Below are 24,573 nucleotides of genomic sequence, written 5' to 3'. Positions count from 1 at the left end.
TTTCCTCATCCTGTGGAAAAATACAATGTTTATTGTATCTTGGACATGTGTCATATGATTAAGTTTGCCAGAAATGCTCTAGCAGAAGTATCTGCTATTGACTCTCCAACTGGCATTATTAGATGGCATTTCATTCAGCAATTGAACAAGGTACAACAAGAAGAAGGTATGACATTTGCCAACAAACTATCAGGACAACATATAAGTTATGTAAATAGAAAAATGACTGTTTCATTAGCTCCACAGACTTTTGAGTTCTAGCGCGGCAGATAGTATAAAGTTTTTGAGGAGGGTTGGTGATCCAAATTTTAAAGGAAGTGAAGCAACAGTAGAATTCTTGTATAATATTGATAGGATTTTTGATATTCTGAACTCCAGAAATCCATTAGGTAAAGGGTATAAGAGCCCCCTGAGGGAAGACAACAAATCTTATTGGCTTGCTATTTTCACACACACTGAAAATTATATCAAAAGCTTAAAAATCATTGGTGTTCCGTCGCTGCTCCATGCAAGAAATACTTTTGCTTTTGGGATAATTTTCAATATGCAATCAGTCAGGCACGTAGCTCTGGCAAGTATGCTTTGTGTTGAATCTCAAAAATGGTTCAAATGGCTCTGAGCACTATGGGACTCAACTGCTGTGGTCATAAGTCCCCTAGAACTTAGAACTACTTAAACCTAACTAACCTAAGAACAGCACACAACACCCAGCCATCACGAGGCAGAGAAAATCCCTGACCCTGTCGGGAATCGAACCCGGGCATGGGAAGCGAGAACGCTACCACACGACCACGAGATGCGGGCCAACGGCACAATGTTGAATCTCCTCTGAAGTATTTTCTAACATATAAACTATCACAAGACCACATAGAGCTTTTTTTTCCTGCATTCGGTCCAGAGGTGTTTGGAACAATACAAATGCATACCAATTCAAATGTGCCATGAGAAAGTTGCTCTTGGGTAACAGTGTCACTGCAATGAATGGGAATTGCTCAAATTTTAATGTGTGTTGTTTGCCACCTGTTTATGATTTTCATGCAAGAAAGCATGTAGTAGAAAGTGATGAAAGTGCTGCAGAAAATGAAGTACAGAAGTGGTGTGCACTTCTTGATGATAAGTTGATGATTAAGCTCCCATTTTACAAGCAAAACATACTCTATTATATTGCAGGGTATGTGTCATTGCGCCTTTCAAGGCAGATCACATGCAAAGACTGTCTTCACATACTGAAGCCACCAGTAGTTAAATCTACATTAGAATGTGATTCTCTCTATGCTTTTCCCAATATGGCCAATAAAAATGCATTTCTAAATTTTGTTAACTGGGGAAAACAGGTTAAAACAAGTGACTGTGTGTACTCTGTTGTAGAATACTCAGAAACTGTTTCAGATGTTTCTGATTGCTCGGGATATGCGACAGAAATATGTACAGGCCAAGATTTTGCATTGTGTTAAAAATAAATTTGTAGATTACCAATTTCCTGCTCTTGGTCATGATTACCATTGTGAAATTGGGATTGAGGAACTTACATGAGGCTCAACTTGTTTGTAAGATTGCATCCCTATACTCCTGCATACGCTTAAAAACATATGGAAAAAAAGCAGCTGAGAAAATTTTAAACAGCAAATCAAGTATAAGGCAGAATTTAAATAAACTCATATTGTTTAATCATGTATAGTGCTAAAATTGGAAAATATTATGTAATGGGACATTCCATGCAGATGGGTGTGACATTTTGACGGATTTTTTAGAACTATTTTGTCCATAGATTTGTTGTTGTGTAATGATGAACTTCAAAAGATGAATCACATTGAAGTAAAATTAACTCTTTACGTCCTGTGTAGATATTGTAACAAAATTATAATTGTTTATTATACAAGCTTATATTAAGATGTTTGGTGTTACAAAATATGCACTTGCATTAAAAACAGGTGATTTGTGTAAAATTAATGAAAAAAAAAATGTTCTGAGACTTATTTGACAGATGGCTTTAAGTGTGACAAAATGTTTCCCTCAATAGCTATGTCAACTTGAATTTTTCACTTTAAGAAAACAGTTTAATCACAGGATGGGTGTGATCTAATGGAGTATGCAGTGGCCCTATGTTTCAAACCGTAATGTTTGTGGATACTCTGCAACATAAGAGCAATAAAATTGTTAGTCTGTTAATTCTTGTTTTAATACTTCCTAGAACGAACACAATGTGCCAATTGATTGTAAGCATTCTTATTACTTTAGAACCTAATTTTCTGAATTTTGGCTTTATTCTGCTAGGATGTCTTTCTATTATATTTTGCTGTGTTGAGGAAGGGGTGGGGGGGAGAATGCAAATATCTTTCTAGCACTACAAAGTACACAATATAGTGATTACAGGTACACTTGGAAATCTAGGAAATTTCAGTATTCATGTTACATGCCTAATTTTCATCAACATTTACCTTAATTATACAGTTACACTTTTTGCTGATTTGAACTGTGTACTACATGTTAAAAAGATTTTGTCTGGTCATAATAATAAAAGCATTTCATTTTGTTAGTTCATATGTCCCATACGGAGCTGAAATTATCAAGTTATGATGACGAAAGAAGGAAATTACATTAAGGAATCTTACTTCACAGAAATTGTGCAAAAATGGTTACACTCTTTGCTAGTTAACTTTAACATAAACCATTTAGTTTTCCATTAAGAGTGAAAGCAGTTGCACGAGTCACGTAAAGAACAATGCTTTCCATATGGAACTAAAGTATTTTACGTTTGTGTTATTGCAGACCCAAAGTATTGTGATCTTGATATTTCTATTTAAAAAAGTTTGTAACTCAAATTCACAGACATTTTGGAATCTGTACATACATGTGTCTAGAATGGAATTTTTCATGTGCCATGTGGAACCTTTAATTTTCTGGTTTAAATATAATTTATTTCATGAATTACCTTTAATACCAACACTGTCTGAATGCATTATTTACCATTTAGAAGAAGAAATATTAGTGTACAGAATAACAAACCTCATGAAAAATGTGAGAGATTGTTCTGTACAGAATTTGGAATGGCTCTTTATCAATTGCAGGTAAAAAGAAGGCTTCTATTAAATGTTCAAAGAAACCAGTCAGTACCTCTTCATTCGCCATAGAGGTGATAAAGTAATAAAACAATTTACTTTTTTCAGAATTTCTGCTAAGTATTAAAAGTGTGAAGACCTATTCAATTAGTATTTGCTTTACCAATAACCTGTAGTACAAGCACACCTTAAAGCAGGTAATTATGGGAGTTAAGAGTTACGTTAAAACTAAAGATACTGACTGTTATTACTTGCTCACAAAGCATTGTAGTTGCTGTACAGTTTATGCTGTATGTGGTGTACCCAATATGATTCCTGGAGGACATAATATGCTGTTATCCTATGGGAGTGCACTTGTACCACACCTATTGAAAGTATATTTTGCTGTGGAATAGTTGTATCAGATGTCTGTACCAGAAAACAAATCTCCACTGTGACACCCTCACGTTCTTGGTATGCTATTAGCTATTATTACAGGAATACTCTTCACATGGAGGAGGAAGCATAGTGAGATTTTCTTTTTCATCATTTCCAACATTGTAAACAACTTTCTTGCACTTTTGTTATCACATTTTTCCCTTGATAATGGAGAAGAGAGAGAGGGGGGGGGGGAGGGAGGAAATTAAGTGAGCTTTCATAAAAACTGAAAACTCTCCTTGCGTCATTTGTTATTTTCAAAATGTTACTCTCTTTCCAAATACTGTTCTATTTCTTTTTGAATTTCTCAGGTTATTACATATTATTTACTGTACATTGTTCACCAATAATTCTGTTGTTACCGGATAGTTTGTAATGTGGCACTACCTTTGTGCCACTGGCGTTGGCTAGTGTACTTTTGCAGATAAGAAAATCGACTGGACTAGAATGTCCTGCCAGTATAGGACATATTCAGACAATATGGAACTTTTTACACTAAATTTGCAATATAATGTCACCCTTGTCTCACATAGATTGTAGCAGCCATTGGGATGTCTGTCTGGGCAGCTTCTGCAGCTTTCACTAAAATTCCATGGTTGTAATTCAAAGTGTAATTAATTTTGCTCACTGACATGTTTTAAATTCAATTTTAAAATAAAACCATGGTACCAGTCATTGTTTGGGTGTCAGACTGGAAAATTACAGTTTTAAGACACCCCAGCCTTAAAATTAACAGCTGTGATCGAGGTTATTTTCAACAAGTTCCTTCACTTCCTACATCATCATGGATCAGTCCAATATAATATTATTACTAGACTTAACTTCAAAATGATACAAGTCATGCATTTAAGAGGAGCCTTAACGTTGGCCTTTGTGTTTGTCTCATTTAAATGTATTTCTTGTCTCGTATCAAAGACTGAAGCACTGTTAAAAACTGGTGCTTCTACCTTATCACTCAGTTAAAATACAACGTGTCATGTACAGGCGTTAATAAAATCATGGCATTTAAATTTCTGACCAAAGAGAGAGCCAAATTCGTAAGTGCATGTTGCAATTACAGTGTCAGCATATATGCAGATCGGTAATGCATCACTTCAGATAAAGAAAAAAATTAGGATTTTTTTCCGTTTATACGAAGTAATACTTTAATAGTTCAGTTGTAATTTCTGTTATCAGTAAAGATACCCCTAAGCAAACGATGTCAACTTTTTTTCAAGAGACGTCTTCACTGTTTTCCACACTTAGACTTTCCGAATTATACCTGTAGTTAACAGCTTTGGCAAGTAAGGTAATTTGTTGACCTCCATTGAATCTTAAATAGTGTTTTAAAACGGGCAAATAAGTAAAGCACTCGTAAAATTAATAGTAAACAATTTATAGGTCAGCTCGTCAAACTTTAAAAACACACTCGAATTTAGGAATTTCATAGCAGAACTGTCACTGTTTTTTCTCGCTAGATTAGAAACACTTCATTATGTTGATGTGTAGATATCTAGGACATCCAATATAAAATACTTATGAGGGCGCAGAACGAAAAACATTTTCATCCGTGTTTTGACACTTCGCTTTTTGTCAAATTCAGATATGGCGGACACTCAATGATATGATCTCTTGACCGGCACGCGCTAGAGCCATCTATCGGTAAGCCTGGTAGTTGAGCATCCCTCGTTTCGCTAGCTTTAGACGCCTGTGTTATGGAGAGACATGTTTTTATATCTGTGGATAGTCAGCAGCTGCCTGTTGTTCAGTATGTGCATTTGAAATCATAATTTAAACTTTTTTGCAGGAGAATTTTTCGTCTACAATTTTTTATTGCGTGCTTTGGACATTTATTATTATAATGTTACTGTTGAAACAGTGATATCTGGGAACTATTTTGTATAAATCGACTGTTTACTAACGTACACATTTGTGGACACAGTGCAATAGGTAACATAACCTGAAATACAACGTAACCACCAGTGGCTCAATTATAAAATCTTGCTTTTGTCATTTTGTTACTTTCATTTATTTTACAGTTTCTCTTCCAACATCATTAAAAATGAATTGAAGGAAAACATTAAGCCCACAGGAAATTTTATTCATTTTAGATTCTGTTGATGATGCCAATTGTTCTGATTTGGATGTAATTACAAGTGATGAAGACAGTGATAGTCCTGATTACGATTCTGATGATGACATTGTTGCTAGTGGCAATTTAGCTGTTGATAGCACAATTCAGTCAACAAAAGTGCAGACCAATAGTGCAACAACAAGTTCCACAGTTTCAAATTCTCCAACATCTTCCCATATTATATGGTATCCAAACAAGGACAATGACTTCGTTGGTAACATTCGTGCATTCTGTGGTGTTTACAACAGTAATAGTGACCCTTCAGTAGAAAAGACACCATATTTTTACTGCTGCAACATGTTCACTCCTGAAATAGTGATCCTTCAGTAGAAAAGACACCATATTTTACTACTGCAACATGTTCACTCCTGAAGCACTGGATGTGATAGTTACAAAGACAACATGATATGCTTTTTCAAATGGTGAATGCAATTTCTCTGTTTCAGTAAGTGAAATTCATTGCTTCTTAGCGATTAATTTGATTATGACATACATAAAGTACTCAAACTATCGTATGTACTGGTCAAGTAACCCAGCTTTGAGAATGGATCTTATTGCTGACATTATGTCACTAAAGAGATTTGAAAAAATAAAAATGTATTTACATTTTGTGGACAATGACGAAGTCCCTGAAAACAACACTGACATGTTTGTGAAGGTGAAACTCAGTTTGGACATACTGAAAGAGACATTTTCAGGGACAGTAACTCCTACTGAATATCAATCTATAGTTGAAATGATTATGCCCTTCAAGGGTAGAAACAGGGCAAAACAGTATATAAAGTCTAAACCCAAAAAGTGGGGATTCAAAGCATGGGTACACACTCTAGCTCAGATGGGTACGTGACATTTTTTGAGATGTACCAAGGGACAACGCAGGAACAGAATAACACAATGAGCCCTAACTTTGGTACTATTGGGAACACTGTCATAAGATTGTGCCAGGGGCTAGAAGGAAAGACACACAAGATCATTCTTGACAATTTATTCACAACAATCCCGTTGCTTTCGTATCTGAAGCAAAAGAAAATTCATGTATTGGGAACCATAAGGTCGAACAGACTGAAGGTTCCAGAGAGTAAATTGACCAACAGCAAAGCTCTAATGAAATCAGGTCGAGGTTCAATGTCTATTGCTACTTCTAATGACAATATTACAGTTATGCAATGGGTGTATAGTAACATTGTCGACATGGTATCTGCCTCTGCTGGAGGGACACCAACTGATACTGTCAAAAGATGGGACGTGAAGAACCATGCTCACATAGATATAGAGGGGCCATATACTGTAGCATGCTACAACAAATTCATGGGCAGAGTAGACATGACTGACCGGATGGTTGCACGCTACCCTCACACAATGAAGAGCAAGAAGTTTTATTTGAGAATATTTTTCCACTTTTATAATGTTGTACTAGTAAATGCATGGATTCTTTACAAAAGAGACATTGAAGGAAATATTTATTTTGTGGAATTCAATGCATCAGTTGCTACAACAGTTATAGAGTTTGGAAACCTGCAAAGGAAGTTTGGCAGACCATCAAACACTCCTGACCATGCTCAGTTGAAGAAAAGGCAACGGACTGGATGTTCTGCAGATACAAGACTGGATGGTGTGAGAATCCTCTTAGATGCAGAGATAAAAACTGCAAACGAAGAACAAGATACACTTGCAAAAAATGCAAGGTTCCTGTTTGTCAAGAATGTATGGAGTTCTTCCATAATACATGAGGTGAACAATTTCTTGTTACTTGAATTTTTCCATTGTTTATCAAATTTTTTGATTTCTTTATGTTTTCACCATGTTTGCACTCGTGTAACCTGCTATGCACCATGTACACAGATGTGGCCATTTCCTATTTTCATTGTTGTACAGTAAATTGAAGCATTTGTTGAAAAATGTCTTTGTAATGACTTCCTTACATCTCAAACATAAGGGTTAAAAATAACTGTAAAAATTGAAATTCGTCCCTGAAGAGGTGAACTGTTTTTATCGTGTGTTTCTGTGTACCATGCACGAATCCTCTAAAGGTAATTGGTTGCCTTTCCCTTATTTTACATATTTTCCAGCCAGAAATTTCAATTATTGTTACAAAAGATGGAAATAATTACTTGGGTGAAAATAATCTTTTCATAAATGTTAACAAATCTACATACATGCAGATGCATCCAGACAAAACACTTAACTTAAGCAATATTACTGTCAAGCTTGGATACTTGGATTTAAAAAGAGGCAGACATTCCTAAGCAAGATGGCGGATAGGTTATTTGACATGGGAGAAGCATATAAATAACATATGTGGTAAAATGAATTCAAACATATTTATGACGAGTACAAATTTGGAAATTTGTGGTAAGGGCTATGGGACCAAACTGCTGAGGTCATCGGTCCCTAGGCTTACACACTACTTAAACTAACTTACGCTAAGGACAACACACACGCCCATGCCCGAGAGAGGACTTGAATCTCTGACAGGGGAAGCTGCACAAAGTGACAAGTCGCCTCAGACCATGCGACTACCCCGTGCGGCGAGTAAAAATGTCAAGAGCAATAAACACCCAAACATTATTAAAAAAGTAATATGGACTAGCCCACTAAAAAAATATATCATATGGTATTCTGGTCTGGGGAAATGCTGCACATGTGCACATACTAACATTACTAAAGCTACAAAAGAAAGCTGAAAGATGTATAGCACAATTATCTCGTAGAGATTCCTGCTGAAATAACTTCGGGCACCTAAACATATTACCATTATCACCAATATACATATATGAAACAATTGTTTCTGTAAAACTAACAATGCTTCATCATTAATGAAAGAGATTTATGATTATAAGAGAGGAAGTAAATATGATTGTGATGTTAAAGGAAATTGGCTCAAATTAACTGACAAAGAGGCTAGAAATGCAAGATGCTTTTTATAGAACAGTTTGCCATGCTTTGTACAGATCTACATCTACATCTACATCACTACTATGCAATTCACATTTAAGTGCTTGGCAGAGGGTTCATCGAACCACAATCATACTATCTCTCTACCATTCCACTACCGAACAGCGCGCGGGAAAAACGAACACCTAAACCTTTCTGTTCGAGCTCTGATTTCTCTTATTTTATTTTGATGATCATTCCTACCTATGTAGGTTGGGCCCAACAAAATATTTTCGCATTCGGAAGAGAAAGTTGGTGACTGAAATTTCGTAAATAGATCTCGCCGCGACGAAAAACGTCTTTGCTTTAATGACTTCCATCCCAATTCGCGTATCGTATCTGCCACACTCCTTCTCCTATTACGTGATAATACAAAACGAGCTGCCCTTTTTTGCACCCTTTCGATGTCCTCCATCAATCCCACCTGGTAAGGATCCCACACCGCGCAGCAATATTCTAACAGAGGATGAACGAGTGTAGAGTAAGCTGTCTCTTTAGTGGACTTGTTGCATCTTCTAAGTGTCCTGCCAATGAAACGCAACCTTTGGCTCGCCTTCCCCACAAAATTATCTATGTGGTCTTTCCAACTGAAGTTGTTCGTAATTTTAACACCCAGCTACTTAGTTGAATTGACAGCCTTGAGAATTGTACTATTTATCGAGTAATCGAATTCCAATGGATTTCTTTTGGAACTCATGTGGATCACCTCACGCTTTTCGTTATTTAGCGTCAACTGCCACCTGCCACACCATACAGCAATCTTTTCTAAATCGCTTTGCAACTGATACTGGTCTTCGGATGACCTTACTAGACAGTAAATTACAGTATCATCTGTGAACAACCTAAGAGAACTGCTCAGATTGTCACCCAGGTCATTCATATAGATCAGAAACAGCAGAGGTCCCAGGACGCTTCCCTGGGGAACACCTGATATCACTTCAGTTTTACTTGATGATTTGCCGTCTATTACTACGAACTGCGACCTTCCTGACACGAAATCACGAATCCAGTCGCACAACTGAGAGGATACCCCATAGTCCCGCAGCTTGATTAGAAGTCGCTTGTGAGGAACAGTGTCAAAAGCTTTCCGGAAATCTATAAATACGGAATCAACTTGAGATCCCCTGTCGATAGCGGCCATGACTTCGTGCGAATAAAGAGCTAGCTGCGTTGCACAAGAACGATGTTTTCTGAAACCATGCTGATTACGTACCAATAGATCGTTCCCTTCGAGGTGATTCATAATGTTTGAATACAGTATATGCTCCAAAACTCTACTGCAAACCGATGTCAATGATATAAGTCTGTAGTTCGATGGATTACTCCTACTACCCTTCTTAAACACTGGTGTGACCTGCGCAATTTTCCAATCTGTAGATACAGATCTATCGGTGAGCGAGCGGTTGTATATGATTGCTAAGTAGGGAGCTATTGTATCAGCGTAACCTGAAAGGAACCTAATCGGTATACAATCTGGACCTGAAGACTTGCCCGTGTCAAGCGATTTGAGTTGCTTCGCAACCCCTAAGGTATCTACTTCTAAGAAACTCATGCTAGCAGCTGTTCGTGTTTCAAATTCTGAAATACTGAATTTTCTCATTTTGAGGAGACAGAAGGAGTGATCTGTTTTACTTGCTGCAAACATTCTAAAGCGAAGATTGCATAAATAATTCTTTATTTAAGACAATCAGTTTCCACAGACTTTGCTGTCATCTTCATATCTGTAACAAAGCACATATACGTGGAACATGTCTTTTTCATATCCAGTACTGCATAGGTTTGCTTCAATGCCTGGCAGGGCACAATTTGATTGAGTTTTCTCATTTTAAAAATTGCCCAAGTCCATTACAATGCACAATGGACATGAATGGATGCAGGTGATAAGACAGGATGCTTAAGGATGTGTCACCTGTCACAGTCGTATCTAGACATATCAGGGGTCCCATATCACTCCAAGTGCACATGCCCCACGCCATTACAGAGCCTCCACCAGCTTGAACAGTCCCCTGCTGTCATGCGGGGGCTACGGATTCGTGAGGTAGTCTCCATGCCCGTACACGTCCATTCACTCGATACAATTTGAAACAAGACTCGTCCGACCAAGCAACATATTTCCAGGCCTCAACAGTCCAATGTCGGCATTGACGGGCCCAGGCGAGGCGTGAGGGTTTGTGTCGTGCAGTCATCAAGGGTACACGAGTGGGCCTTCGGCTCTGAAAGCCCATATCGATGATGTTTCGTTGAATGGTTCGCATGCTGACACTTGTTGATGGCCCAGCACTGAATCTTCAGCAATTTGCAGAAGTGTCGCACTTCTGTCATGTTGAACGATTCTCTTCAGTCGTCGTCGGTCCTGTTCTTGCAGGATCTTTTTCTGGCCGCAGCGATGTCGGAGATTTGATGTTTCACCGGATTCGTGATATTCACGGTAGACTCGTGAAATGGTCGTACAAGAAAATTCGCACTTCGTCGCTACCTCGGAGATGCTGTGACCCGTCGCTCGTGCGCCGACTATAACACCACGTTCAGACTCACTTAAATCTCGATAACCTGCCGTCGTAGCAGCACTAAAATATCTAACAACTGCGCCAGACACTTGTCGTCGTATCTAGGCGTTGCCGACTGCAGCGCCATATTCTGCCTGTTTTCATATCTCTGTATTTGAATACGCATGCCTATACAATTTCTTTGGTGCTTCAGTGTAGTAGCATGTGAAGGGCATAAGCATTATGCACATTTACCACCTCTGTTCGAGCACACAATCTAGTACTTGGTGAGATTGTAGATAATATGTGGATACTGTATCTTGGCAGTTTGCTGATTGTGTAAACAAATAAAACTTAAGACAGTCCAAGATGAGAGGAGTGGTGTGGGGGAACAAGCCCTGCCTCCCTCTAACAAGGCTGGCTGCCTACATCCACGTCCTGTGCTTCTGCGAAAGCAGAACTAACATAATAATCAAACGGATCACTGATCCCTTCTGGTGATGTGCGAGTCATATTTGAACCCCGGGATGGACCAGCACTAGTCTCTTCACTCATTTCAAAATAAGAAAAGGAAACAAAGAACAACACACAAAACAAAGCAAAGTGGAGTACACAAAGCATTTAGTTACGACTACAGTGCAATTGTTTGCTACGCCCAACCTCTACTGGTATCTCGGGCAACCATATATCAAAATAGCCCGCACTTAAATCTGCCATACAAAAGTATCCATAAGACCTGCATGAAGAGCATCTGAAATTGGTTCTGGATCCAGTCTTCAGCAATGTCCTATTCAACCACAGTGGTGAAAAACAAAATGCAGGTGGATGTCATCATGTAACAAAATTGTCTCAACAAACAACATACTGTGTTATCAACACCTGATGGCTGTTTGCGCGCGCGCGCGCGCGCTTGTGTGTGTGTGTGTGTGTGTGTGTGTGTGTGTGTGTGTGACACATGTTCAGAATGTTAGTACACCTAATTTCAAGTAAAATCAGAAAAGTAAAAAAGAAAGATTAGAATGTAGCAGCCTGTTGATGCAAGGAGATGGAGTGGAGCAAGGCTGGAAAAGGAAATAAACTGTCCATTTCAAAGGAATCATCCCAGCTTTTCCCTTAATCAGTTTAGGAAAATTACAGGAAACCTGAATCAGGATGACCAAATGGAGATTAGAATCCCACTTCTTCTGAATGCAAATCCAGTGTCTTACCACTGTGCCATCTCAGGAGAAATGGGTCATTCCCATCAAAAGAGAGCACGAGTATCACTGTACTTACTACCACGGTAGAATATGCTCCTGCTTTATTTCCAGAAGGAAGTTGCCCCACTTCGATTTCTCATTCACGTTAAATTTATGTGGGGCCAACATGTTTAATCAAGAGTCCCTACTTTGGGGAAAAAACTTTCTAACATCTGCACAGTAATGCAGAAGTTGTTACAGGCATCCACTCATTTACCACACGTCTTCCGCTCCTTCATTGGTCCAGTGTTCACGGATGTTGCTGCAGTGACATCTTCAATGAAGAATACTGTTGACAGTTGTTGTTCTCAGTAGCAATGATGTTGCAACTGTGTGTGTGGAGATCTGGGAATTCTCTTTACAAGGCTGTCTACAGCAGAATTTATTATTCTCAAGAGGACTGTGTGCTTAAACAGATGGAGGCTTTACCTCCATGTGCACTCATGTTCTGCCAAATTCACTGCCTTATTGGTGCTCTTTACACATGACAAGCAGTGACATAATAATTCACACACGAACGGTCGGATCCCTGAGTCCAAACTTTGGCAAATTACCACATTGCCATTATCTTGTGCACTGATTAACCATGCTCATGAGCATTATTGATAATGGCAACAAGGCAGTTTGCTGAAATATTGTGCACATTGGAGACTGATAACAAGCTGTACACTTGCGAATCACTTAGTCATCAATTAAACTGTGAGAATCTCAACAACAACAACAACAACAACAACAACACACACACACACACACACACACACACACACATATTCGATAGCTCTTGAGAAGACAATTACAGTGATCTAACATTTGTTAATGTTGACACTGAAATCTGTTGTAAAAAATAAGTCCCAGAGTTTGACAGCACGGTGGCCGGAATTGGCATTAGTGGTGCAAACGCAGCCAAGCAGAACTCTTGTGCTACGCTGTGTCAGAATGTCAACATATTTGCCCGTTTACTTTTCAGTACAGCAGGTCACTCATTTCTGCTTCGACATTCGTTGTGTGGAGACGTGTACACCAATGAAGAGAAGTTGGATATGCTATTTTTGTATGGTGAATGTAAAATAAATGCAATAAAAATAGTACAGCAGTATAAGGTTATCTACCTAGATGGCCAATGTCCGACGCACCAGGCAATTGCACGCATTATTAAAATGCTACTGTGGACAGGCTGCTCGAACGGCAAAGGCAGAACAAAAAGACGACTGCAATTGACAGAGAACACAAAGAAGCTGTTCTGGCTACAATGCTAATGAATCTGCACAGTGGTACGAGACATAGTGCCAAAGAATGTGGAATCAGCCAAATGAGTGTCATTCACATCCTGAATCGACAGAATCTCCATTCCTGTCATCCGTCACTACATCGGGCACTCGATAACTACGATTTGTGATGTTGAACGTCGTACAGAATTTTCTGTTTGCCATTTCGCAACTGAGAGATGACCCTACATTTTTCCAACATGTGCTCTTTACCGATGAAGCAACAATTACTAACTACGCTAATGTAAATTTGCATAACATGCTCTAATGGGCAGCCTAAAATCCACATTAGCTTTGTCAGATGCAACATCAATGGCTGTGGAACATAGAAGTATGGTGCGGCATCATAGGAAATTACATTGTTGGTCCTTACTGTATCTCAGGCATTCTAAATTGACATGGGTATACACACTTTATGGCAAACATTCTGCTGGTTCTCCTAGAAGAGGTGCCACTGGATATTCAACAGAGTATGTGGCTGCAACATGACAGTTGTCCATTTCATTCGTCCCGTATTGCAACGCAAATACTGAATGTGAACTTTCCTGGACATCGGATAGGATGAAATTCTGTTGTCAAATGGCCTGGAAGGTCACCCAATTTGACTCCTCTCGATTTCTTTTCTCTTTCTATTTTTGGAAAACACTCGTGAATGCTATCTATGATGAATCCCCAACTACGCCAGACAATGTATGTCATCCAATCACCTGTGCATGCTCTACGATATCATCCACTGTAATTACATATGTTCATTGTTTTTTCGAATGGCGATTGCAAATGTGCCTTTCAGTCCATGGTCAACAGTTTGAACACATTCTTAAGTAATGGATAAAGTTTTTTTTTTTTAAGACAAAACTTATGTTGTGAGATTGGGGTGGTTACCAAATCATTGTTAGTAAATTGTTTATTTCATTTACCTGTGTATGAAATTGGATTGCAATGTTACATAAATTGACACTGTGTATTCAATGTAGCAGGTAACATTGTCATTATGTGCTTACGTTCTGTATGAAATGACATTTCATTAAAAAGAATATTTATTTTGTGGTGTACAAGTGGTCACCAAAGTATGTTTAATAAAATGATTATTTTAATGAATGTATCCTATAAGATATAGTTTAGAGCAGTGTAGGTAGAGACAGTTGTCCGACAGCTGTCTGTTTACGTAAGAAGCACAAGGCCACATACAGGATAAGATAGGTCAAATCTTCCTGCTAACATTTAGATATTTAATACAGTAGTTACTTTCTGCAGTGTATAAGAGGCCTTTATTTTTGAGGAATGAACAGTAGATTTCTATCTTTCAGCTCACGTAAATCTGGGAGGATACACAAATGTGAAATAGTTTTCCTAATCCCTTTGTGATTCGCTAGATTCTAGCCTGTGCCGTATTTCCATATACAACATTTGTAGGTGAACCTGCATCTAAGCTTTATGCTCGTAGCACAGACCTACCTTACGGTATACAATTACGCAATCTGCTCCGAGACACCTGCTTGCCAGTGTTTGCACAGCAAATGCTGTTTCTGGCCCCTTTGCTCTCACATTCTGGGATATTTCTCAAATTTTTTTATGATAGGTTTCAATGTCAACATTAACAAATGCTATATCATTGTAATTGTCTTCTCAAGAGCTATCGAGTGCAGTTGTAAAAAGTATACAATTCCATTTAGAAAAATGTACTTACTTCAGTATCTCAGTTGACACCAGCACTACGAACATTAACTAAACAAAAGCATAAGTGCCTCTCGACACTCTTACATTTGGCGAAAACTGGTATAATACTGTCTGGTCAAAACCACAATCAAGTCAAAATCTGAAAGTAGGGTCATCGATGAAGTAGAACACTTAGCACTGAAAGTACATTTATTACTGACACTAACATACAGATAGAACAGCACTGCCTCCTGGATGGAGAATGCTACAGTTTATACATACATCTAATATTCCAGGATATATAAACATTACAAACATAATAAACTTCGAGAACTTTCTAGAAAAGATGAATAATAAATCTTTGCTGGTGATCAGATCTGAACTGGTGACCCACAGCATGCAGACAGTGATGCTAACCGCGACCCCATATTGCATGCAGCACAGCTTGTCACAATATCATACTATTACAAACTGGCTGCCTTTTACTATATGAAAATCTACATTGACTGAGATTAAATATTGAAAGTCTGTGAGACACTTTGGCAGATATGACACATAATGGTCTTTCATCAATAATTTACTATTGGCAGGAAAAAGTATATAATGAATGATGATTGTCTACAATCTCCTATTTACACACCCCTTGTGAGAATGCCTGGTATTTACTTGCCACTTCCTTTAAATTTCATATAAGTTTCACATCATTCATATGCTTCCTTGCAAGTGCTTTAATTTTCTGAAATAACAATGCCTTTGACAAATGTTGCTAATGTTCCTTATTCCTCTTTGTGTAACCAATGAAATAACCAAATCAAACACTTCTTACAAACAATATTCATTTTCCAGCTTGTCAGGGAACTAAAAACATCAAGGCTGTAAAAAAATTGCAGTTCTTCAAAATTTCAAGACATTACTTATTTCTTGAAAATTTTGTTTTTATTATAACTGATTCTTCAGTTAAAACAGCATGCTCCACACACAAACTCCCCCCCCCCCTCCCCACACACACACACACACCTGCATGCACGTGCACTGATAGAGATAGATAGATAGATAGATAGACAGTAGCATTGTACTCATCTTGGTATACTGGCAAACAAAACTTCAAAGCTCCAAAACTGAGCAACACTGAGATGTAACTGTATGAAAACTGAATAAGTATTGGGATTTACTGTGCTGCCTAAGCCAAGGTCATATCTGGGAAGCTCTGGTACAATGCAGAAGAATGACTGGTGATTAAGGACAGTTCTGAGATCATCAAAACATTAACAGTGGAAACTGACATAACCACCTGAATAAGTTCAAAATGTATCATCTCTGAGATGTACAAGTTTCAGCTTGTCTTCAGTTCATCATTCTGCACTTCCTTCCAATTCTGGTCCAGTGTGCTTTGTTTACAGTTGTCCAATATTCACAGATAACTAAATGGATCAATTATATCTATATAAATTCTGACTAGCTTGTATAATAATAAAGATTAACACAGTAGATATAATTGTTTTTCAAATAATCTCTGGTCTTATACATTCCAGCAACAGTCACTGCTATGATGCATAATACTCATGGCCCAGTCATCAGATGAAGTGCAGAGAAACACACACTATCCCTGTTCAACAGATTTTAAACACTACCCTCCCCCCTTTTTTAGGATGGGTGGGTATGATACCCAAGAAACTATTCTGAATAATAAGTAGAGGTGATATATGAACAAAACCAGCACAATTATTTTATGTATAAAATATATGAAATTAATTTTATTATATTCATGTTTAGATTACAAATATTGTTTTAAGGCCAACAATGCTATTAAAGCAAAAAATGTCACAACATTGTACCAACAACTGTTATACAAAGATATTCAGTCTGAAAATATTTAAACTGTAATTGAGCTTGAAAACACTTACTGGAATAAGCAGCATTTATGTTGTTAACCGTTAACAACTACCATATGGGTTCTGCAGTGTTGAGACATATTTCAGTTATTTTACATTAGCAGAAAGTCTGAAAGTAGACTTCACTCTAATAATCCATGTCTCACTACTATTAACATATAGTGTTGTTTCTGTTCTCTTCATACATAATTGCTGGTTCCTAAAAGTTTTCAGGGTCATTCACTGCAGGTAGACAATAACTTTTACAATCTATGATATAAAAAATTTGCCCAAAACAAAATTATTAGAAAGTGATGAAAATAGTTAACAATAAATGAATAAAATTTCATAAAAATAAACTTCAGAATGCTGGAATTATGAAACTTGTGAAATGGATGATGGAGTGTGCGATACTGATTTCAGTAAACAGCACAACTCTCTACTTTTTTATTCTACACACATTAAATTTAATCAGTATGTTGGCCAACACGCTGTGCAGTTCTGGGGAAAATGTCATTGGCACTGAAATTCGAGTAACTAAACTGCCAAAGGACTATTAACACCTGAAATCTGTACGTGTAGGTATTCACCATCTACACATACAAGGGAGATGACATATCAGGTAAGCATTAGATCACACACGTACTCACATTACATGAAACATACAATTATGAGGAAATTGAGTTAAAAAAAGTGGGCACCTCAAACTACTTTGAAAGAATGCAAGAATTCTATAATAAACTGTCAATAACAATTCAATGCATAAGGTGCAGGTGCACAGCATTTGGCAATATTTAATGACATATTAATCACAGAAATACATTAAAATGAATAATAATTACATTATAAAGACTAGGGAAATCTAAACAACTTTCTCTAAAATGAACAGTTTGGATTTATTAGTAAGGCTTACAATTTCAATCTTGAGCAACAAAGCTTTTGCAATAATGACATCTACATAAAAAAGACAGTAACAGCACCAAGAACAAAATGTTACAAAAACCATTTACATAAGAATGTTACAAACTCTTTGATTACAGGTCAATGAAAATAATTTCTGACATTTACAGAAATACATCTGGAGTCATGCAACCCCCTTGATAGACAGTTATCTATTTCTTCTTTAATTTTCAGTGTGTTTGAAGGCTGTTAAATGTTTCATGCAGCAATGTCAGTTGTGTCATGGATTTAAAAAATGATAATCATGCTATGCCTGAAGAAACTATGCTATATTATGGAAAATACACAAAGATGGGACAGGGGGAGGCACATTTACAATGATCCAATTCTCTTACTCTACCACTCTTCAGGCTTCCAATTAAATACCAATCATTGGAAGACTTATGAGACTTTGGTTACATGACATGAATGGTAGTGTATCTTCTTGTTCCTATTTCAAACATCCACAGTGAGCGCTAGTACTATGTATGTTTCAAAACTCTAGCATGACCAACATATGCAAGATCCACCTGTATACAATAGGATACAGAAAGTAAAAATCTTCTTTTTCGTATACTGAGTTCTCAACATGGAAAAGTTATATAATAGGAAAATACACTTATATGGTTGTCAAGCAAATAAATGTTATACATAGTCATATCGTTACTATCACTACCACTTCCCATACAAAGTCTACGGCCTGTATTAAACACTTTTCAAAACAGTTTAAAAGTTGCGTTTGAGAAGGATGTTTTCCCCATAAAGCCATTCAAGCTAGTAAATCAATCAATAAGCCAGAGTTCCTCCATAAGCAAGCACTTTCTTACACAGCCTCACAAAGCTGAGAGAGTTACATTCATTCACACGTACACTGTTTTCCACAAAGCTCATATTCAGGAATACCGAGTGATTTAAAGAGCTTTATTCCATATGTATACAGTTTCACAACCTCGGCATGAATACTGGATGGCAGCTTGCAGTCAGTCACTGATTTACACAAAGATATAAATTAGTGGGATGACCTGCAGCTAGCATATAACAGCTGACATGGCTGCTCTCTGTCACTTCTTTGTTTACACTTTGTGTCAATCAGATGAGTGTAATTGTGCATACTGTACCTGAGACCAACAGAAATTATTGGATTTTGACTATGGCTGTTTGTTTCATGACTCCGATTGCCTCTTTCTTACCCGTCTACGTTCAGAATTCGTTACCGATTCTAGGCTCCGTATTACAGGATCGCATTGCCCTTGCTCACATGTTGTTTTAACCTTATTTACGATGATCTTGCTCATCCCAATCACTGTTATTATTTTTAATGTATGTGTGTTTAAGTGAATATATTTAATGCAGCACAATAAATAAGTTAAACAATGACTCGAGAGTGGAAATAGCAAAAGAAAGATATGCTCTGCAGAAGTTTTTTTTTCCTTTTTTCATAAGTAAATAATCAATCAATTGAAGTCGTAACATTGAGATGAAAGAACATGAAAATTAATACCTGTATAATTACAAAAAGGCTTAATCTCTACTGCCACTATTACCATTAACAATAACGGCAGCAGTAGCATAAGCAATAATTCTTGCTGTGTTTCTCAATTGCACGTTGTTAATGGCCTCCCCTTCCCCACCATATACAGTGTAAAATTTAGATTTCTCCTACTCAATTATGCAACTTTACTTGTATACTTGCATATAAGCATATCATTACAACTATGAACAGTCTTATCTTTCATTAGCATTTATTAAGAATATTTTGAAAAAGACAGAATTGCTACTCGCTGTATAGGTGACACGCTGCGGTGCAGTCAGTCATCATCATCCCTGTCTGCAACTCAGCGTGTCATATTTATGGTGAGTAACAATCTATCCTTTTCATAATATTGTTGATATTCCAACCTGGACTTTCCATTGTTTGAGTAGCATAAATTCACTAATCTGTCTCTAAACACCACAGAATAGCTTCTCTAAGTACTGTTTCTGAACATATGTATCTTATGCTCCACCACAAGTAAAATGTGTTACAGAACGTATTCAATAACTATATATGACAATGTATGGTAAACAACTTACTCAAAATATTAAAACATCTTTATGATTGTGCAAAGTAGCACATAGCCATTTCAAGTTACTCTAATTGAATATACCAACTTATTTGGCTGTAAGACAACATCCTTAATGGTTTTACCAATTATGTTCTAAAAAGAAACGATTACTGTTTCTTTTGCAACAGTTTAATCTGAAGTTACAACTGCTTAAAATCTTCTAACTCATTTCCTAAAGTACTGATAATAAAGGTAACCTCAACTCAAAATGACAGATAGTATCACTTTCTTTTCAATTAAGTACTTGCCATATCTTACATATATAATGATTGTATCTTCAATGTACTTTTGGAAAATCATTCATGCGTATGTTAGTAATTCAGAGGAGTGTAAGGTCTGTCTTCCATTTCAGGTAGGATAGCATGTATATGATTAGTTATCAAGTAACTCTAAGAAGATCAGTGTGTTGCATAAATATACATGGTTAACATAAATGTAGCTGAAATTTGTAAATGTTCACTGCAAGGAAGCCACCATTTGTAAAGATATCAGTGTTTTATAAGACTTTCCTGTGATTCTAAAAACAGAGATAAGCAAAAACTATTATTTGAGGTGCAAGCAGAAAGAAAATACACTTATTTCTGCTGATTTTAAAATCATAAGAATCACAACTATAATGAAATTTTAAGCATTTGTTTATAAACTTTGATTAAGAAAGTGTGGGATTGTACACGTTCAATGGTGACATTTTCTGGTGGTGTACTTGCCCCTTATTTAATATGACACTGAAGCTTACCTTGTCGCTAGCCACTGAAAAGGATGTGTGTGCTTTGATATGCTTGGTGATTTTTAACATATGAAATGAAGAATTTGCTTACATTTTGCATTAAGAATGATGTAAATTGCACCACCACATTGGAAATGTTGAATGTTGTTTTTGCTGGAACTTCTATGAATAAAACAATTGGTAAAAATGTTTATACAATGGCCATGAACACACTGAAGACAACAAAAAATAATGTAAAAAATGAAGAAAATGATTATTGATGCCAAGTTTGCAAATTATTTGGCTAACATAAAGCAAAATGTTTTTGCAGGTATCAGGCATGAAATGTATGGTAGCAAAATTTATTCAGCAGCTCGTCACTTCTGACAAAAAGCAATTCCAATTGAACACTGTTTAGGAGATGATGAATGAAGTTCATCATGATCCAGAACTGCTCAAAAGAATCATTACTGGTGATGAAACGTGTGTGTGTGTGTATGAAGATAAAACTCATCAAATTCAACTGGATTTGAAGGTTGTGCACACTGCGTTCTTCAATCTCAATGGTGTAGAGCACTTTGAGTTCTTGCAACAAGATTGTACAGTCACTAAGTGCCAAGAAGTTCTATGCCACTTTTGCGAAACTCGAGTTTTCGGTGAAAATAAAAATTCCATAATTTTTTTATCAAACTCTGTATAGGTTGAAGGTCCTATTACAAATAAAACTTCATTGAATTTCTCAGGCTGGTTTCATATTACTTTACATTTTAAAGGTGACCACCTTGAAGTGAATATACCAAGCTAATTTTTTTTTTAATTCAAGATGATAAACCATTGTTGTATAAACAGTCTTCTTAGTGTAATACTTATTTGTTCACATTCATTCATTCTTTCATTATAAATCTTCAAAATAAAAAATAAAACTGTGAAAAATGAAAGGTATAAAATCTTAGTAAAATCATTCGGAATTGATAACAAATGATATACTGTAAAAAATTACGGTGTATCTAGTTTACACACATCTGAAATAATAAATAAATAAATATATGTTTTCTTGAAACTTATTTGCTCTTTTACTTAGCAATTTAGAATGTAAAGGGTTTAAAATACTGAACAAATGTATACTACAACAACTTAAAAAAATCAAGATACCTCTACTCTGTATGCATAAAATCCAATACCCAGTGTGAATGAAGATGTCAACACATTCTCATAAAAGTCTGTACAATATAATTTTTGATGGGATCACAACGGAACTATAGCCCCACATCACTATGACTGCAACTGGACATAGTTAGCAGGGAACAAGCCATACTGTCCCCTACAATACCCTCTCCACCAACCTTCATCTATCTGCAATGGAGAAAAGAATGACCATTATTTAAAACTGAATAATGTACACATGATAAAACTTTAGTTAAGGATGCGAAGTACTGACCATTTCTATTCCTGTAATGATGTCATCTGGATCAAAGGATATTTCATCTTCAGCAGCTGAAATAAAGACAATGGAAAGAAATAAAATATAAAACAATTACTTTTGTATCAGTGCATGATACTAAAGACGATTTCTGTGCTGCACAGTGTGACAGACAAATGATAATAAGAGTGACACTAGCTGTAAGCTACATGTCTTTACTCAATAATATTCTGACTGTATCATCATTCAAAGGCTTTGTTATATTTAGCTTTCTATTGATGATATGATTTAAACGCAAAAAAGTCCTGGGAAGAATACATAAAAATAAAGGTAACCACTCTCCACATAGTTCAGGACAGAGTGGCTGACAAGCACATAAATACAACTGAAATTGTTGCCAAGATTTTACACAATTTCCTTCCCCCGACTTAACAGAAATACATGTTTTATTTTACACGCGCATGCATGCGCACACACACGGTGGGGTGGGAGGGGGGGGAGTGAGTGAGAGAGAGAGAGAGACACGGGGGAGGGTGTGCGTGTGTGTGTGTGTGTGTGTGTGTGTGTGTGTGTGTGTGTGTGTGTGTGTGAGAGAGAGAGAGAGAGAGAGAGAGAGAGAAGTAACAGTTTCAAACTTGTTTACATACTTGCCAACTGCTCAATAACCCTGGTATGCAGTGGGTTGTTATCATTACTCTTTCCATTATTTGATTTGAATACAAAATATAGCATACATTCAATTTTCATATAATCCTGTGCTTATTTCTTTTGACATTTAGATGGGACCACAATGTACCCATAGTTTAATTTCAAATCCCTAAGACTGTATCTGACCATAGTAGGTAGAGAACAACCTATAACATCTGCTACAATAATCTATTCAACAACCTTTATACATATGCAAAAGGAAAAAATGATGATGATGATGAGTTGGGTCCTTTAATATACACGATGCCTCGTTGACATCTCCCACTACAAAATTCTCAAAACGGATTTTGCACCTCCACTATGACTTGCATAGTTTGCATTTTTATAATCAGAATCCTCTTTCATGAAATGCATACTGTTGTAATAAGATCCACGAGTGCTGCTGTTTTAAATATCTTCTTGTCGGAAAATAAAATGCAAAAAAAGCATCTATGGTGGGTCTTATTACAACAGTATGCATTTCATACAATTTATTCAGGTTGCCGTACAGCATACACGAGAAATGTTTCTTTTTCTTTTGACCACAAGAAATCACTACTTACAGTCACCTGTGTGACTGAGTTTAAATATCCAAGGTGCTACATGACTGTGAATGGGACAATGTGGTTCGTGTACACGGTTTAACCTGTCAACATGCCTCAAAGAGTGACTTCAAGCACAGACAGTGTGCACAATGTCGGCATGGGAAGCTGCCCACCAAATCGGAATTCTCACAGCAGTGTCATTCGAACATTCAACTGCTTTTGTGAGACATAAAACTTTGAAGATCTACATTTCAGTGGACATCCATAGTCAAAAACACATTGGACACTATCCACAAATTAAGATTCATAGGTACCCTGTAGGGAATGCAACACAAATGAGTAATATCTGATTGGAGGCAACTAGGAGGCCTTTGTATACTTGGACAGTACGCAGTAATCCCCATGTGATCAATACAACCTCTAGGCATACGTTATGAGCAACAGTAATAATAACCCCCTCGCCTTACCTTTTGCACAGTAGGTGGATGAGGGAACACCTGGAATGGAACTAGGAACAATGGTGTCAATTCTCTTCATCAGTGAGAGCAGGAATTATTGTCTGATGCTCGATCATCATACACGGTGGCCAGATAATAATGTACGAGTCAGATATGCAGTCGCATAGCTTCGGGGACGTGATCTTCAAACATATTGACTAACCTCGGAACTGACATTTCTACAACGTGTTGGTCTTTCGAGATGATAATGCGGGAACATACCGCAACTACCTCACGAACACCTTCCTACAAAAAGTCACGAATTAAACAAATGGAATGGCCTGTGGTTTCTGCTGACAAGAACCTGACAGGGCATGCTTGGAACCTGTTGATACTTGGGGTGTGTCATCACATGAACACTTCACACAATCTAGATGACATCAGGAGAGCCACTTTCGAAGAGTGGGAAAAACTTGAGCAGCGACATCTTGACCGTCTTGTGAACAGCGTGCACAAGAAGGATATAAGCATGTTACAATGCTTGGGTTGGAGTAAATCAGTACTGAATGGATCGGAGCAAATCAGTATTGAATATAACCGAGCAGTAAATTCTGATTTCACAGATTCACAGTTATTTTTTAATTACATACAAGTTGTTCTTTCATTCCTCACTCACCTCGAATTTACATCGCCGC

The 24,573-nt window shown here is 37.1% G+C and overlaps 1 protein-coding gene across 1 annotated transcript in view; it reads right to left on the bottom strand.

Moving 5' to 3' along the window:
• Positions 1 to 16,902: 16,902 nt before the first annotated feature.
• The window catches only part of LOC124554743 (src substrate cortactin-like), a 160,503-nt gene continuing 152,832 nt past the window's right edge, over positions 16,903 to 24,573 (bottom strand). Inside the window, exons 11-12 of the mRNA XM_047128390.1 lie at positions 22,228 to 22,283; positions 16,903 to 22,142 (exon numbers count right to left, since the gene is read on the bottom strand). Coding sequence (XP_046984346.1) covers positions 22,062 to 22,142; positions 22,228 to 22,283 — 137 coding nt within the window. The 3' untranslated portion in view covers positions 16,903 to 22,061. The remainder of the gene's footprint in view (positions 22,143 to 22,227; positions 22,284 to 24,573) is intronic.

The sequence above is a fragment of the Schistocerca americana genome, chromosome X (genome assembly GCF_021461395.2).
Source record: "Schistocerca americana isolate TAMUIC-IGC-003095 chromosome X, iqSchAmer2.1, whole genome shotgun sequence".
Lineage (NCBI taxonomy): Eukaryota > Metazoa > Arthropoda > Insecta > Orthoptera > Acrididae > Schistocerca > Schistocerca americana.
The sequence above is the reverse complement of the archived record's forward strand: the minus strand, read 5'-3'. Positions and strand labels throughout refer to the sequence as shown.